Source organism: Littorina saxatilis, linkage group LG1 (genome assembly GCF_037325665.1).
Source record: "Littorina saxatilis isolate snail1 linkage group LG1, US_GU_Lsax_2.0, whole genome shotgun sequence".
NCBI classification, from domain to species: domain Eukaryota; kingdom Metazoa; phylum Mollusca; class Gastropoda; order Littorinimorpha; family Littorinidae; genus Littorina; species Littorina saxatilis.
Window position 1 is genome coordinate 933,034 of NC_090245.1, and position 19,277 is coordinate 952,310.

Consider the following 19,277-nt stretch of genomic DNA (forward strand, 5'->3'; position numbering starts at 1 on the left):
TATTGTCAAACCAAACATCTCCAAACAACGGTTCTCTGAGTCTGACCAATTCCTCATCATCTACCTGCTGTTTTCAATCCGCTTTTTGCTGTTGCTAAAACTGCTTCAATCATTGACAGAGACCAGTGGCCATCTACACACTACCATTGTGAGAACAAGCAAAACAACAGACGTGGTGATTTAAAACAACAGACGTGGTGATTTTGAAGAACCATTTCAGCAGGGACAAATTGGATGGTGAAATTTGAAAGTGATTATAAACTACATACACATATTCTATTGAGCAATGAAAACCCTCAGGCCAAACTGTTAGTTGTTTAAGGTTCCATCTGCTGTTAGTTGTTTAAGGTTCCATCTGCTGTTAGTTGTTTAAGGTTCCATCTGCTGTTAGTTGTTTAAGGTTCCATCTGCTGTTAGTTGTTTAAGGTTCCATCTGCTGTTAGTTGTTTAAGGTTCCATCTGCTGTTAGTTGTTTAAGGTTCCATCTGCTGTTAGTTGTTTAAGGTTCCATCTGCTGTTAGTTGTTTAAGGTTCCATCTGCTGTTAGTTGTTTAAGGTTCCATCTGCTGTTAGTTGTTTAAGGTTCCATCTGCTGTTAGTTGTTTAAGGTTCCATCTGCTGTTAGTTGTTTAAGGTTCCATCTGCTGTTAGTTGTTTAAGGTTCCATCTGCTGTTAGTTGTTTAAGGTTCCATCTGCTCATAGGGTGATTAATGTGGAATAAAACTAACCGAACTAACAACAATATATATCATAAGATCTATGCATATTTATTTAATAATACAATATATACACAAAAACACACCAGATTCAAAATTACATGATACCGATTTACACATACCAGTATAAGTATTAACCAGGGGAAAATGAAGATAAAAAAGCTACATGTATATATGTAACCAGCACTCCAATTTCAAAAAAATCTTAAAAAGTACCATTTCTAAACATCTTAAAAAGTACACAATGTGCATCTGTGTAAAAGTACTCAAATGCATGGAACAAGAACAACAGTTTTACCCCATTTTAACATATGTACTGGGTAAGCATTTCATACTAGACTTAATCTTTTGGATTGAAAATCTAGCTGAACAAGTTACTACAGATTACAGGAAAAACAGCAACCATGACAAAACAGAGTAACAGAGACATGGCTGCATGTGTAACAAGAAAAATGTGAATCACTCACAGAAGATGACGACAACTTTGACATTAAATAACATAATATGAAAGGAGAGAAAAAAAGAATACAGCTAAAAGTTTGTAGTACTAATCAGGCAAGTGAATAAAACAGGGGGAAGGGACATTGGGATGAAAAGAGCAGAAGGCTACATCAAAGACTATAAAAGGAACAGGTACTGGCACCTTCAAAATAAAGAGCAAAAAACTGACACCCTAAGGGAACACTTGACTCAAGACGAGATCTAAGGGGACTGAACTCAGAAAGCGCGCTGGGTGCGACGGCCGCTCATGCAGCCGGATGGCCGGAGGACGCGGTTGCGAGCAGACACCTGTTTCCCACACGTGCTGTGCACCACGCGCGCCTTGTTGCTGCGCTCAACGTTCTTCCTGCTCAGCTGCTTGCGCCCCTCCACCTGCTGCTTGCGTTGATGGCAGCGCGTCAGTTTGATCTGCTGGGCCACGCCCACACTGGAGCGGGTCACCCGGGTGGGCATAGCGGCCCCCTCGCTGGCCCTCACCACCTCCATCTCCTCCGGCTGCAGGCTCTCCTCCTGCTCGGGGTGGTCCTGCAGGCTGTTGTAGACGGACATGGACGGATGCTCGATGAGCAGGTTCTCCAGGGGACTGGAGGACAGGTGCGTGTTGATGCTGCCGGTGCCTGTAAAACAAGGGGGTGGGGTTACAATCCAGCTCTCGCCTAGTTGACTGGCCAGCCTGGGGCCGCCGCTACCACGATCCCACATCACAAGTTCTCGCCCACTGTCCTGGCTCTCACAGTCCGACGAGCGGCTCTCTCCCTCCGTCACCACCTCCCCACCGTCAGAACAGGGGGTGGCCGCAGAGGACGGGAGATGAGATGAGTCTCTCACAACCCCACAGGCCCCAGCATGCACCTGGTGCCGGGGAGACGACTTTCGCCTTTTTTGACGCCGCCTCCCCTTCCCGGCCTCCACTGGGCTGACACAGTCATCCTTGCCTGAGAGAGAACAGACACAGTGAAATAACCCTCACTCATGCCTGTCATTTTATTGTGAAAAGCTACCACTATGTACCAGCTTGAACAAAAAGTCCCCCATGAAAAGTCCACCGTTACACACTGCCAACTCAGCAGCCTCAGAAGTTGCACAAATATTGAAGTAAATTGTATAAGGCCAAAAAAAAAATTGTCTGTTTAGGGTAACCCGACCGACCCTATCGATTTAGCGCCGACCCAAAAACTTTTTTTTGATTTCAAAAAAAAAAAAGAAAAAAAAAGAGGTAAAAATGCTAAAAAGAGACATTTGGCGTTTCATTTAAAGAAGTGAATGTTCAGCCAACATAGCATTTACACACACACACACAAAAAAAAAAAAAAAAAAAAAAAAAAACCTACCTACCCTACTTTTTTTGGTCATGTTACCCTAAACAGACAATTTTTTTTTTTTTGCCTAAACAACAATCAACTGAGCTAAAACAACAGCATACACTGCTACCCCTGAAGCTAAACTAAACAGGCCATCACATTCTTGAGAGACCAAGGCGATTATCAGAATCACATGTGGAAAATATCATGCCATTAGAGTGTACCATGAGCAGATGGTGACATTAGCAGCCATCAGGAAGTAATGGCAATTGTCATACTCATTATTAAAGTACTTCAATCCTATGTTGCTTACTGCATATTAGCTGTTTAGCAAATTGATCTGCACACAAGTACCAATACTCAGCACATCCCCATAAATGTTATCCAGTATGTCAAAATGTCCTCATTCATCAGAACACATGTACAGGGCATTGGAACATGAGGGGTATGAACATTCGTTTTTATTCTATTATCTTTACTTTTCCCCGATACATCCCGATAGCCACCTGTTGGAACATACCTAAACAGCTTCAATGTAGGCTGCTGGCAGAGCCACATGAACTTTAGCCCCATAACAGCTTCAATGTAGGCTGCTGGCAGAGCCACATGAACTTTAGCCCCTAAACAGCTTCAATGTAGGCTGCTGGCAGAGCCACATGAACTTTAGCCCCTAAACAGCTTCAATGTAGGCTGCTGGCAGAGCCACATGTACTTTAGCCCCTAAACAGCTTCAATGTAGGCTGCTGGCAGCGCCACATGTACTTTAGCCCCTCAACAGCTTCAATGTAGGCTGCTGGCAGAGCCACATTTACTTTATACTAATTATAGCCCCTCAACAGCTTCCATGTAGGCTGCTGGCAGAGCCACATGAACTTTAGCCCCTAAACAGCTTCAATGTAGGCTGCTGGCAGAGCCACATGAACTTTAGCCCCTAAACAGCTTCAATGTAGGCTGCTGGCAGCGCCACATGTACTTTAGCCCCATAACAGCTTCAATGTAGGCTGCTGGCAGAGCCACATGTACTTTAGCCCCCAAACAGCTTCAATGTAGGCTGCTGGCAGAGCCACATGAACTTTAGCCCCTAAACAGCTTCAATGTAGGCTGCTGGCAGAGCCACATGTACTTTAGCCCCTCAACAGCTTCAATGTAGGCTGCTGGCAGAGCCACATGAACTTTAGCCCCTCAACAGCTTCAATGTAGGCTGCTGGCAGCGCCACATGTACTTTAGCCCCTCAACAGCTTCAATGTAGGCTGCTGGCAGAGCCACATTTACTTTCTACTAAAAATAGCCCCTCAACAGCTTCCATGTAGGCTGCTGGCAGAGCCACATGAACTTTAGCCCCTAAACAGCTTCAATGTAGGCTGCTGGCAGAGCCACATGTACTTTAGCCCCTAAACAGCTTCAATGTAGGCTGCTGGTAGAGCCACATGTACTTTAGCCCCATAACAGCTTCAATGTAGGCTGCTGGCAGAGCCACATGAACTTTAGCCCCTCAACAGCTTCAATGTAGGCTGCTGGCAGAGCCACATGTACTTTAGCCCCTAAACAGCTTCAATGTAGGCTGCTGGCAGAGCCACATGTACTTTAGCCCCTAAACAGCTTCAATGTAGGCTGCTGGCAGAGCCACATGTACTTTAGCCCCTAAACATAACGTCTAGAGATAAGTCTTCCAGCTCCGAACAGTTTTTTGAAAGTGCACAAAGTCAGACCATTTGACCTGTTAACTTGCCACTAGGTCATTCAGGGCACAAAGTCAGACCATTTGACCTGTTAACTTGCCACTAGGTCATTCGGTCAATAGATGTAGAAGTAAATAGCATTTTTGTGGGTATGCATTTTGTGGGGGTCATCGTGTATAAGACAAAGGTAGAACATGTACCTGGAACGACTACCAGCTCCCATCCCATGTCCCCCTCCTTGGTGTCAAGGTCAACCTGCTGGCTGGCTTGGGTCCCATCAACTGCCGCATTGTCCGTCTCGCTGCTGCCGAACAGGAAGTCGTTCAACCTGCCGAACATCTTGACCTACACATCACAAACATGTCTCGTTAATGTTATGTCTCATGGTGTCTGTACACAGTATATCAACCCCACATCACAAACATGTCTCGTTAATGTCCACTCTCATGGTGTTTGTACACAGTATATCAACCCCACATCACAAACATGTCTCCTTAATGTCCACTCTCATGGTGTCTGTACACAGTATATATGTTATATGTTATGTAGTGGAGGAGTGGAAAGGGTAGTAGTAGAAGAAGCCCAAGTCCAAGCGTCTTGTCTCAACTTTTTATTCAAGAAAACAATGCAAGGAAACGTAGAGGCCGAAGGCGAAACCCGTAGACAGCAAAGCAAGTGTAGTGTCGTGTTCAGCTGCTAGGAGCGAATGCATACTCATGCCGGTGTCCGGCCTATACTTATAGCCCCGGCGCGGACTGCACAGAAAGCACCGTCCGCCGAGAATAAAAATCGCCTGAATACGGCCAGAAACACGGAATCTGTGTTTCTTACACTTGCTTTACCCTACGTTATTTAAACAAATACATAACCAATCATAACAAACAATACATCAAATTAAAGCTACGACCTTTAGCTTTCCATTGCAATAGATCACATTTTGTAAAAACTTATATTTATTTAGTAGGATGCAAAAACAATGGTCCTAGTGAAGGCACTGAACCAACTTCAGTGCGGAAAATTACAAAACTCTCTAAACTGGAATAATGGACAAACTCATAAATCATACAGATAAAAAGAAGAACCCTAGACAAACATCATGATATGCGTTACTTGGGGGAAAATTATACATTGACTTAGTACGAAGCGGTAAAGTCCGAAAGTAAATGGAATCGGCTAAATTCCTGCGCGAGTACCTGTCTGCATAAATTAGCAATCTTTGCAGAGGAACCAAGCATCACTCATTACAACCAAATCCTTATAAACAAACTAAAATCATATGCAACATAGGTACGGGATATGTAATAGTGATACAAAAATGACAAAACAATGATTGAAAAGACAAAGATGAGTTTGTGAGAATCAATTTCTCTCGACGATACATGAAAACCGGTCAAGGTCAGAGTGACGCTTGGTCAGTTCGAAGCATTATCGTAAATAACACAATAATATGCAGCCATCCAGCCTAATCAGTGACTTCTATGCAAACCTAAATATAATTAGGACCGTATCAAAGATAAAAGGGACTTTGATTGATAGAAGTTAGGTAGATATATAAAGAAAGGTATTGTATTAGAATTTGCGCCGGCAAGGTGCGCGCGCATCATCGTATCGTCTGCTATGGGATGGGTTATCCCGTTTGTACTGTACACAAGGCTGTTTCGCTATGCGATGATTAGAGTGTTTAGGGTAGCGAAGTGCACTTTGCTACAGTTATATGATCCCCACATCACAAACATGTCTGCTTAATGTCCACTCTCATGGTGCCTGTACACAGTATATCAACCCCACATCACAAACATGTCTCCTTAATGTCCACTCTCACGGTGTCTGTACACAGTATATATGTTATATGATCCCCACATCACAAACATGTCTCCTTAATGTCCACTCTCACGGTGTCTGTACACAGTATATGTTATATGATCCCCACATCACTAACATGTCTCCTTAATGTCCACTCTCACGGTGTCTGTACACAGTATATATGTTATATGATCCCCACATCACTAACATGTCTCCTTAATGTCCACTCTCATAGTGTCTGTACCAGTATATGTTATATGATCCCCTTATTTTTAAGACCATAACACATCTGAGAAAATGGGATCAAACTTGCAGAATGATTATCAGATAGAGTGAAAAGCAAGGTCTTAAAATGCCCAGGGAAGTCTTAAATTAGATGTCTTTCAAAGGAGCGGGACATCTTCTGTATTGTATACAGCCTATGGGTGACCTCTCTTGTTGTATTGTATACAGCCTATGGGTGACCTCTCTTGTTGTATTGTATACAGCCTATGGGTGACCTCTGTTGTATTGTATACCAACCAAATGCATCTCGACTTTGTGTTTCCCACTCTCTGCATAGTTTTGCATGTCTGTGCACTTTTAGGGAGATTTTAAATGTCACAATGGCTTGACAGTGACAAAAACAGATATGATAAAGAATAAAATCAAATCATGCTTGGATCGATAACTATAATATTAATTTTCAATAGAACATTGCGATTTTTTATGACTAAACTCATCAATTAATTGTTAAGCTTCCACGGTTCTATTGTCCGGGCTTTGTCGAAAATTGATTGACCAAAATGTCAATCAATTTGATTAAAAATTGAGGGCCTGACAATGCTGTCTTAACTTTCACTAAAAGCCGGATATGGCATCATCAACGACTATTAACAAAAAAAAAAGGTCTGGGGATATCAATATCATCTGGAAGAATTTATATACATGGTCAAGGCCATGGAGGTGACACCAATGAGTGTGACATGCAAGAACAAATTTCAATGTTATTACAAGCTGACAAGTTCCTGACAATTTACAAGGTATGGTCATGCTAAACTTCTACGAAAAATGTTTTCCACACTTGAGCCATCGTTTAGATGTATTTACAAAAATAATATCAATGTTCAACCATAACATGACGCCATCACAATTTCAGATTCAGACAATTTAATGATCCAAGAACAAACAAAAAGAAATGTTGGTGGTGTTTCTTTATTGCTAGGCCACACATCCATCAATACAAACAAGATAAGCAGGTAAGAATCTCTAATTGGGTCAAATACCTGAGCTTGAAATTGCTTAAACATAACATGACATCAAAACACTAAGTCAAAATGCAGCATGGAGTTCAAAGACAAAATACCATCAATACTAAGTCCAAAACAGAAAACATAGATGTTTGTGTGTCTCCAAAATATCGTAATTAAAATACTAATTATAGTCATCAAATTAAATCAATAATAGAGCCATCCTTCACTGGATGCTGCGTAATACCCGAAAATGCCAAAAATTAAACCAAGAACACGCCCAAATCAATCATTTTGGCATTAAAATAATAATAAAACATTGTTACATACATTATTTCCTTTGGCAAAAAAAAAAAAGTGGATGTGTTACCTTGTCTTTAGTTTAAATGAGGGAAAAAAAGAAAAAGTAGCCATGCTTGAACATTACATGACGCCGTGACAAAAGATAAACTTACATCATCTGGAGCTATAGATGCAAATAAAATATCAAATTCAGAAGCCATTGTGTGCATAGCGTTGGTAGCTACATTGCACAGTTAACTGCATAGCCAAGTCACAACCTTAGAAAAAGTTATTCTGAAATTAAAACACTTAAAACATAACTTGACGCCATGAAACATAACATGACGCTGTGACACAGTCTTTATCAGGCTAAAGTGGCAAAACCAAACATAATAAAAGAACAGGAGGACAGCTATCTACATGCAGTGATGGTAGGTAATTATTAGCCACCAAATAATCTGATGTGTAAACTTAATCTTTTATGTTTGCACAGAAAATTTGCTGTTTGAGCATAACATGACGCCATGAAACATAACATGACACCGTGACAAAAGATAAAATTACATCCTCTGGAACTATGGGTGTAAGTAAGCCATCCAATTCAGATGCCAATTGCCATTGTGTGCACATATAAGGCTGCTACAGAGCTAAGTTCACTGAATAGGTGAGGGGCAACCTTAGAAAAAGTTTTCGTACCATGAAAAAATGCCCAAACATAACTTAAGACCATGTTCAAACCAATTAAAAGGAACAAAAATGTATAGTCTACATTTACCTGTACAAAATGCTAGATAAAAAGGAAAGCTAGATGAAAATAGACAAAGAAACTATAAAAACGGAAAAAGTCACAAAATGTTGCCCAAGAACCTTTTCTAATTCCTATTAACTCGATGTTCTTTAACTATATTTATACATAAATGCATATTGTAAAGCAGTATGCATTGTAAGAGGATTTTTTAGTAGCAGTGTTTAAATGTCGAAGCTGCTTTTCCCATTTTTACCCAAGAGACCGACTGTATATTGTGTTATTGTATTTGTCAGACTTGATTGTACCAAGTCCCTACACATGTTGTAATGCGCTTAGAGCCAAATATTTTTGTTTTTTGTAAGGGATAGGCGCAAAATAAATACACTTTATTATTATATTATTAACATGACATACCCTGACATTCATGCGTTGGTGTCGTGTTATGTTGGACATGAATTCCCAACCACAAGTACAAAAAACCAAAAACCAAAAAACACTAACTAGAAGGAAAAAAAACTATGCATGCTTGGTCCCGACATGCAAAAAGATTTTGATGATCTAGAATAACAAAAATAACCTATCCAAACTTAACATTACACCGAGGGGTGTCTCAGAACCGGCGTCAAGTTATGTTCAAACAGATTATGGTGAAATTGTATAATGCATTTTTCCTACAGATTATATTTTTGTTGTGCTGGGCTGCATTGAAACAGATAATATCAATATTAAATTCTACATGTATCTATTTTTCTTTACCAAAAATAAAATAAGTAAAAAACCGAGTGCCCAAACCTAACATTACACCAGCCGTGGCAGCAGAGATCGACTGTGCATAGCGTCAAGTTATGTTTGGACATATAAAACTAGCACTCCGCGATCAGACACAATAAGGGTCTACAAGTTCAGACCCAATGATGATGTTAATTCCTAGTATTCAATCTGCCACAAAAATTAGTGTATGTTTGAAGACATTTAGTTAAACGAGTTTAAACATAACGCTGACGACCTCGGACTTGGTGTAAAGTTGCGTTTGATCTCCCGCATCCCATAATATCAACCACGTATCTTGTAAATGGCAGTAAATGACTTTTAGGGGTACTTCACGAAGTGATTTCATGAAGGGATGCATCATTGATGGTTGAAAACGTACTTAGCTCTATCAAACCAAAAACGCAACAGTGACACCACACGATCGGCATGAATGCACATGACAAAGCAACAAGAAGGGCAAAGCCCATACGACTCACATGCTTGACCTAAACCTAGCAATGACATCATACACTAAGAACTGCTTTACACATTTTTCCTACCAAAATACATGTGACCTTGACCCAAGGTCAAGGTCATCCAAGGTCATGCAACACAAAGCTGTTAATTCAAGACATAGGAAGTACAATGGTGCTTATTGGCTCTTTCTACCATGAGATATGGTCACTTTTAGTGGTTCACTACCTTATTTTGGTCACATTTCATAAGCGTCAAAGTGACCTTGACCTTGATCATATGTGACCAAATGTGTCTCATGATGAAAGCATAACATGTGCCCCACATAATTTTTAAGTTTGAAACAGTTATCTTCCATAGTTCAGGGTCAAGGTCACTTCAAAATATGTATACAATCCAACTTTGAAGAGCTCCTGTGACCTTGACCTTGAAGCAAGGTAAACCAAACTGGTATCAAAAGATGGGGCTTACTTTGCCCTATATATCATATATAGGTGAGGTATTCAATCTCAAAAACTTCAGAGAAAATGGGAAAAATGTGAAAAATAGCTGTTTTTTAGACAACATTTATGGCCCCTGCGACCTTGACCTTGAAGCAAGGTCAAGATGCTATGTATGTTTTTTGGGGCCTTGTCATCATACACCATCTTGCCAAATTTGGTACTGATAGACTGAATAGTGTCCAAGAAATATCCAACGTTAAAGTTTTCCGGACGGCCGGCCGGACGGACGGACGGACGGACGACTCGGGTGAGTACATAGACTCACTTTTGCTTCGCATGTGAGTCAAAAATTGGCAAATGTAGGAACGTAGGAAAGTGTTGATGAAAGCACAACTATTCAGACAGGATCTCTAGTTTTATCAGAGAAACAGAACTCAGCACTCGAAAGCCTAATGTGGTCATTACTTCATATTCTATCTATAATTTCGCTGGATTTGCAAAAACGCAACAAATGACGCCAAAATAAAAACCTATCTTCGGCGTCCATCTTTGTCATCAAATGGCGCAATATTCTAAATTGGAGTGGTTTTCACTTCCATGCCGGACTTAATCTAAAAAAAATGGAGTGAAAAATACACATTAATTGTTCTTTTTTCGTGTCCAAACGCAACGGTTTGTTGACACCATATCGCTTCCGCAAAATCAATGTAAATTTCTTGCTGCATCAGAGTTTAAAATGTTCGCTTGCTGATTAATCCAAGAACTAAAACATAAAATCTTTCAGATTAGAGGTTCGTCAATAGGAATTGATAACGTTTTAAGAATTGGAAATCAATAAATTGACTCTTGATTCGATCTTTTTATGGTGAAAAATGCCGTCTGAAGTGACACACAGGTATGTCTGTCACGTTTTTCTTCCACCACGATCGTCGATTTTTCATTAAAAAAAATTGTTTTTTAATGACAGAAAGCAAGTTTAACTCACTTTATGTCATCGCACGAAGCTTTGATTTTATAAGAACAAGTGACAACAGTTTGATTTCATTAATTCTTTATCTTCAACCTTAGAATGGCAGTCAAAAATTGTCAGCTGGTGATTTCTGCACTCGAGCCACCTCCATGGCCTTGACCACATGTAAAGTTTTATTAAGATCGGTCCAGTAGTTTCTTCGGAAGTTTCTTCAGAATCTCCATCACCCTCATCTCTCAATTCCAAGTCTAAGTCTATGTTAAAACCCTTAGTGAAAACTGGACTAAAAAGGAGTAAAATACAAGAATAAGAACTCAGAAAATGTAATTTAAACAGTCCTAATCCTATTAAGATGTGCTTCAAATACATGTACAATAAATCACAGTAAGAAAAATCTACTTTGTGGATTTCATTTTCATATATTTATCTTTTTGTTTAAAAAAAACCCATTGTGATCATAGGTAAACACAACTTGTGCAACTGCATAAAACCAAGTCAGCAGCACACTCACAATATTTCATAGATCAACCAGCACAAAGTCCCACCAGCACAAAGTCCCACCAGCAACAAGATCACTTTCAATTTAATCGAACAGGAGTGCACCCCCAACAACTCGAGTCATATTTTCCTTTTGTACTGCTAGGTGACACACAGTGGTGAAATCTCCCCTCAGCAACCTGCATAGTTACACATAATGACATCAGGCAGAACTACACATCATAGCTAAAAACAGAACCAAGTCTGCCATTCACTGATGCAGTGCTTCCCTGCCACTGTTGACAAATAAATACACAACCAAAACAAACAATTCACATATACAGCAGTACAGAAGTCTTAGCCGACACACAAAGTGAGTGACAAAGGTAACATTACAACACAGGCACAGGGCTAAACTGCCACACAATGAACTTCGCTTGCTTGCTGACGTCATCACCCTTCTGTTTGCAAATGCTCTTACATCAGCACAACGCAAGTCCTTGCACGTTTGAGCGCCTGTCCAAAAACAAGTATTGCTGACCAAATTAACTCATAGATAAACCAAGCAGCCCAAGAAAAAGGGAGTGGATTATTGTTGTTCAGCTCGACGTGTGGTCCAGTTTCGGACGATCGAAGCCAACCCGACACACCCACAACAGTAAACACAACAGCAGACGAAAAACACACAAGAAAATGTCCCTTTTTTTTTAAAGCAAGCACGCTAGCAAACAAAACACAAACGCCAGATTGAACTTACAGTTGAAAGGATGGAGCAAAGCCGACTAAAAGCAAACTGGTTTCTGTGAGATAGGTGCTAGCGTCCTTCCTGAAATGTCGACTGTGGCGTTCGTTCGGTTGCACTCGATTTGAACTTGAAGCAGACGATTTGCGAGGCAGTCAACCTTGAAGAACAAACGAACGTAAGGCGGTCAAACTACTGATAATGAATACCATCGCCTAAAATAACATTCTGCGTTGCAAATTACCCGAAAGTCCACCCTAAAAGTGTGCAAATGCAATCAACATTACGACTTGATCGAGAGGGTGAAAATCATTCCTGCCACTTCTTCGTTTTGAGGAAAATGGCAGCCATTGGTCCTGCCCGAGTTCTTTTTGTTGACCAGCGATGGTCTTGCGGAAGGTTAAGGGCGTTCATAACAAGAATGAAATCTTATTCATCGTACAATCTTGCTCAAAATGCATATCGGACAAAAAAATAAATAAAAATTGGACAGGTTGTTCGCAGAGCAAACCGCATCACAACAACGATTTTTTTCGGTCTTCGTTTGTCCTTTCCTATCCTGCAGTTGGATATTTAACGAAAATCTGCATAAATCGCCCAGTTAGGGTGCCCAGATTCCACACTCACCTTCTTCACTTCTTCACTTCAACACCGCAATCGTCCTTTGGGCAAAACTGAGTTATAGAATGAGCAAATCTTGGATTTTCGGACAGAATTATTGGACTGACAGTGAAACAGCTGATCGAAACCCAAGCGAGCCAGTCGTCAGCAAAAGCGTCATCTTTTGTTTACGTATTCAAGCCTGGTAGCTGCCCATTGGTTGTTGTCGAGCACGTGGCCACTAAATTTAGAAATAAATTAATATTCATGTTCCTCTTTTCCTTTTATGGCAAGGCATAGCGCATGGCAATGTTTATGTCACGTGAACAGCGCATGGAAAGGGTGTCAGCAACAACAGAGGTCACCCATAGGCTGTTGACTTTGATCTTTCGTCTCACTAATGCTGCACGCCTGCTCCGCCTAACGACTAACACAAAGAGTGCATGCTTTACGTGCACGGAGTGATGCTAACGCTGCAGAAAGTCCACTCAACCGAAGGAAAACGTACTGCACATTATAGACTGCTGAAAAACAAACACCTCCATCTACACAAAAAGCCTTCCTCAAAAGCCACACCTCAATCTACACAGAAAGCCCCCCCCCAATAAAAAAACAAGTCGCGTAAGGTGAAATTACTACATTTAGTCAAGCTGTGGAACTCACAGAATGAAACTGAACGTAGTCCGCCGCTAGTGCAAAAGGCAGTGAAAGTGACGAGCCTGTTTGGCGCGGTAGCGGTTGCGCTGTGCTTCACAGCACGCTTTACCGTACCTCTCTTCGTTTTAACTTTCTGAGCGTGTTTTTAATCCAAACATATCATATCTATATGTTTTTAGAATCAGGAACCGACAAGGAATAAGATGAAATTGTTTTTAAATCGATTTCGGAAAGTTAATTTTGATCATAATTTTTATATTTCTAATTTTCAGAGCTTGTTTTTAATCCAAATATAACATATTTATATGTTTTTAGATTGCTTGGCCAAAATTTCAATCAATTTGATTGAAAAATGAGGGTGTGACAGTGCCGCCTCAACTTTTACAAAAAGCCGGATATGACGTCATCGAAGACATTTATCGAAAAAAATTAAAAAACGTCCGGGGATATCATTCCCAGGAACTCTCATGTAAAATTTCATAAAGATTGGTCCAGTAGTTTAGTCTGAATCGCTCTACACACACACACACACGCACAGACACACTGGCCGTATAAAATTTCATCTCACACGGCATCACTGCAGAGCGCCTAGAACTGTACCCACGGAATATGCGCGATATAAGACTCATTGATTGACATGCACAGACACACACACACACACACATACACCACACCCTCGTCTCCATTATCTCTCCAAACTGATTTCACGCTCAGTTGCATTTGGACACCAAGGCCATGATCGAGAAGAACTTTGGTTTGGGTGTCGTCGTACTCCTAAATGTTGCACACACTGATTCAGACTTCATTCCTGTTTAGAATACAGTGGACCCTCTCTCTTAGTTTTATGACCCCCCAATTTAAGACCTTGCATCTACCATCCATGTTCTGTTCATAACTTCTATAAATTTACCTCCATTGACTCGGTCCTTTTAAAAGCCTCATTTTATCAGATTTTTGGAAGGTCGTAAAAACAGGGTTCTGTAGAACATTGAGGGGACTCAATCTTAATTGGCCTAACAGCCTATAGCTACTGCATTCTGTGTCCCAACAAACTAAACTAAACTTACTTGCAGACAGGGGAAGTAACATCTCTGTGCTGAGTAAGACCAAGAGTGAACAGGCATGCATACAACTTTCTAACTTCCAAACATAAGGCCTAAAAAAAAAATAGGTGTGGTTACGGTAACCCGACCTACCCTATTTTTAGGGGCCGATCCTATAACTTTTTATTACATTTGTAAAAAAAATTAAAAAAAACGAGTGCAAAAAACGCAATGAAAGCGAAAGCGCCCGAGTCGCACACTTATTTCCCTGTCAAGTAGGTTTAATTTGTACACATTAGAAAAAAAAGTAAAACAAAAAAAAAAGTGATTGCCTACCTACCTACCCTATTTTTTTTGGCTATGTTACCGTAACCACACCTATTTTTTTTTTTGGCCTAACTATACCATGCAGTGTCATTCCCAGGCTAATGAAGAGGACAATAGGTTCGTTGGACCTGGACTGAAAATATGTATAAGGCAAAAAAAAAAAATAGGTGTGGTTACGGTATGTTCATAGCCAAAAAAAATAGGGTTGGAAGGTAGGCAATCACTTTTTTTTCTAATGTGTACAAATTAAACCTACTTGACAGGGAAATGAGTGTGCGACTCGGGCGCTTTCGCTTTCATTGCGTTTTCTGCACTCGTTTTCTTGTGTGTGGTTTTTTTTGGGGGACAAATGTAATAAAAAGTTATAGGGTCGGCCCCTAAAAATAGGGTAGGTCGGGTTACCGTAACCACACCTATTTTTTTTTTAGGCCTAAGTGCACATGTCCTGGCTACAAAAAAAATGTTGAATTATTGAGTTGATTAGAAAAGCTCCCACTACTATCCCACCTGGGGACACAACAATGCATCCGATGACCGCTCAAAAAAGTATGCATCACTGACCGAAGACAGAGGCCTGAGAACAACTTCAACAACACAGCTATACTAAAGAAGCAAAATAGTAAATAATCTACATTCAACAAAAAAGTGAAAACATACCTTCAAAATGGTGACCATAGGTGTTTGATACTGACGATGCACACGATGTAGAAGAGTAATCACTGTTGCACAGTCACGGCATCCATACCAGTAATAATCCAACTGAACAGATTATAAGTCCCATGTACACACAGTCACAGACCAGCACCTAGACAGCCAAGCAAGCTGAGCCACTCTGTCCCAGGTGGAGAAGCGTTATCCAGGCAAGGAATGAAAGCCCATACTGTGTCGCACACCAGCACTGACATCACATCACATTTCATCATCAGACCACAACAGCACTGACATCACATCACATTTCATCATCAGACCAAAGTCCCACCAAAACTCAGCCAAACTCGTCAGTGACATTTTCATCCTCTTTGTTGGACTCAGACTCAGAGACTGACGAGGGTCCACAGCCTGAGCCAGGGAGCCGTTTCACAGATTTCACCGGGACAACAGCCTCCACTCTGAGAAGCTGGATGACCAGCTGAAGAACGTTTTTCACCAAGCACACTTTGCTGTCAACAGGCTCCGCACGAACACTTTGCCTTGAACTGCACATTTCCCCGTGTTGATCTAGACCTGCTACACAGCCTCTGTGCACCATGCTCAGAATTGTGGTCCACTTTTCTGTGAACTGGCGCTTCTCTGCATGTTGAGATGAACTGAGACTGGAGTGCAGGGTTTTGGGTACAGCTGCCAGCATCTTTTGGATCAATGTGCTGATTCCCCTTCTTTGCTGAGCGTGTTCTGAAGCATAGAAATCTGTTATGGCCGTCGAGAGAACTGCTTCAAAGGCTCCACCACTCTTGACTGTATGCAACACTTTAGCGGGTCTTGTTGGCAATTTGTCTTTATTGGCTGGATCAGTTTCTGCACTCTTATCCACAGGATCAGTTTCTGCACTCTTGTCCACAGGATCAGTTTCTGCACTCTTGTCCACAGGATCAGTTTCTGCACTCTTGTTCACAGGATCAGTTTCTGCACTCTTGTTCACAGGATCAGTTTCTGCACTCTTGTTCACAGGATCAGTTTCTGCACTCTTGTTCACAGGATCAGTTTCTGCACTCTTGTTCACAGGATCAGTTTCTGCACTCTTGTTCACAGGATCAGTTTCTGCACTCTTGTTCACAGGATCAGTTTCTGCACTCTTGTTCACAGGATCAGTTTCTGCACTCTTGTTCACAGGATCAGTTTCTGCACTCTTGTTCCCTGATGATATGCTGTCAGTTGTGCCAATCATTGCTGAAGTTCCTTTACCATACTCTTGCCAACGAGGAAGAGATGAATTGAGATGCACTGATACACTGTTGCTTTCCACAGCATCACTCTGTAAGCACAGACTCAGTGTTTTCAGAGCTTTGTACACCGACTGACACAGCTGATCACACACACCTTCTGTTGGAGCGCACAGCACAATGTGATTTACATTTGAAAACACGCAGCATTTTTCATTCGGCTGAATCACTGTGCACACTTTGTTTCCAATGTGAATAAAACTGCAAACAGTGGCGGTAAAGACACACTTCTCCAGTCCACCTTGGTTCAACTCTGTCAACACATTTACCCCAGTCAGGTCTCTGAGAAAGGACACCTTTTCTCTGCTCAAGCACTGAAGTGAAATACCTTCTTCCTGACAAAGGGCTGTAACATACTGGGGAGCTGTCTCGGCGCTGATCACAACTTGTACTCCAACCACTTTCACACGTGAAAGAAATCTCTTCAATAAGTTTCTCTTGTATGACAAAAGATCAGTTAGCTTTCCTGAAGTAGCTTTAATGAACACAGCATTTCCATCTCTTTGTTTTCCCTCATCATCAAACTCAATGTCCATCAATGCAAAGCTGTTATTCTTTGCACCAGTTTGGCTGTGAAGGAATGGTTGCAAATCTGTTTCCAGTACAACTCCTTGACAGACTCTGGACCTTTGCTGGGGTTGAGTGCACACTTTGCTATGGTACATGTCAAAATGCTGCAGCATGTGTGACAACTGAATGTTACAACTGGATGGCTTCTGTTGATCAAGGTGAAGAAAAGCGCTCAATAATTCAGCCATAAACTCAGCTAGGGGTCTCTGCAGGCAAGTGTGGAGGGAAGTCAGCATGACAGCTTTTGCTTCCCAGACAAAATCATCCTTGTCACCGCCAGTGGAATGGGTATTCAGTTTTTTGAAAAACAGCTTGGTGATTTGTTCAAAATCTGTGTGCAGAAACTTGTTCAGTTCAAGAGACAGCTTAAGCCTGGAGAAAGAAGCACAGTGACCATTTCCTTCCATTGTGACGTGGTAGTCGATAGCTTTCAGGAGTTGTGCCAGATACAGGATGAAAGTCTTGCTGCCATCACCATGCACGGCGTGGTGTGAACGGAGGCTGTCGGTCATGCAGCGAGCTACAGGATGCGAAAGATGCAGCGAGGACAAGACGGTCAAACCGTCCCTGGTCACCAGCACCCGGCCTGTGTGTGTGGACAGCAGTGTCTGCTGACCACATGGCCCCAGCATCCCCTGCACCAAGCCGGCCAAACTTTGGCTAATGGTCACCAGAAGCCTCAGAGACAGCTGCTGTCCCTCCAGATGTCTTGGTCCTTCACACATCTCTGTTGTCATACCCCTCTGTTGTCATACCCCTCTGTTGTCATACCCCTCTGTTGTCACACCCCTCTGCCATAAGTTTCCTGAAAAACAGACACAAACATAAAAAGAAAAGCAACGAGAAAAATTGGTTTGACATTTCACACACACAAACACGACCGATTATATCTTTTTCTTTTTTGTATTAAAATTGCTGTTAACTCAACATAGTACATAGATCTAACAAACTCTATCAAAGTTTTCCAAGTGTTTTTTTTAATACTAAATCAAGAAAAACATAAAGCATTGACATTTTAGGCCTAAAAAAAAATTGGTGTGGTTACGGTAACCCGACCTACCCTATTTTTAGGGGCCGACCCTATAACTTTATATTACATTTGTAAAAAAAAAACCGAATGCAGAAAACGCAATGAAAGCGAAAGCGCTCGAGTCGCACACTTATTTCCCTGTCAAGTACTGAAGTAGGTTTAATTTGTACACATTAGAAAAAAAAGTTTTTTAAAAAAAAAGTGATTGCCAACCTTCCTACCCTATTTTTTTGGGCTAATGTTACCTTAACCACACCTATTTTCTTTTTTGGCCTTAAACATATTTCAGGGAGGTGTTTTTTTTAAAGGGGCGGGGGGGCATAAATACTTTAAAAAAAATTAAAACTCTAATGTACTTTTTGTCTGAGCGCTTGAATTTTAATTAGAATAAAAGGATACCAAGAAGCCTTATTATTATTTACAAATTTGGAAATGTTTTCAGCAGCTTACCCTTAACTAAGGTGAATTACAATTTTTAGTATATATCCCCAGTTTTAAAACATCATTTTTAGTTATGCTTCTTTACAGTACTCCTGAATTACAATTTTCATTATATGTATATTTCGTGCCGAATTCACGTAATTGCAGATTCCGCGTAATGGGCAACATCCGGTATATCTATAAATATAAAGCAATCATGAGCATTTACAAATCTAGACCCCCACCCCCCCCTGAATAAATCTAGTCAAATTGCACACACAGAAACAACCAACTAGCTCTCCTAACTAATAGTAATACCAATACCATCAACAATCTTAGCCAAAACCATAACATTCCTAATGTTTCCTACTTTAGTTATTATGAGTAGTGATTTTGAGCATGTGTATGCATTATTGATGGACCAATGACCACACAATTACTAAATTATCTGGCCTTCTTTCATTGCCTTAAGTTTGACTGGGCTGGCTGGGGGCATTTCTACAATTTAGGGCGGACGAGGACTGGCTAGGGTTCAGAGAAAGAGAGTGTATAGGTGTATACATACACATAAAT

The 19,277-nt window shown here is 41.0% G+C and overlaps 1 protein-coding gene across 3 annotated transcripts; it reads right to left on the reverse strand.

Moving 5' to 3' along the window:
* Window positions 1-313: 313 nt before the first annotated feature.
* Window positions 314-18,030, reverse strand: LOC138959109 (tumor protein p53-inducible nuclear protein 2-like). Of its 3 annotated transcripts, none has more exons than XM_070330467.1 (4): window positions 12,745-12,920; window positions 12,133-12,277; window positions 4,400-4,544; window positions 314-2,153 (listed from the first exon to the last, which is right to left on the reverse strand). In XM_070330467.1, the coding sequence occupies exons 3-4, from the start codon at window positions 4,536-4,538 to the stop codon at window positions 1,435-1,437; spliced, it is 858 nt and encodes a 285-aa protein (XP_070186568.1). In that variant the 5' UTR covers window positions 4,539-4,544; window positions 12,133-12,277; window positions 12,745-12,920; the 3' UTR covers window positions 314-1,434. The 3 variants fall into 3 exon arrangements, 2 of the variants coding, with proteins under 2 accessions (XP_070186568.1, XP_070186576.1); XM_070330475.1 differs by having other exon boundaries at window positions 314-1,835; window positions 12,745-12,916; XR_011453624.1 differs by lacking the exons at window positions 314-2,153; window positions 4,400-4,544; window positions 12,745-12,920 and adding an exon at window positions 15,402-18,030 and having other exon boundaries at window positions 12,136-12,277.
* Between the last annotated feature and the right edge of the window lie 1,247 nt (window positions 18,031-19,277).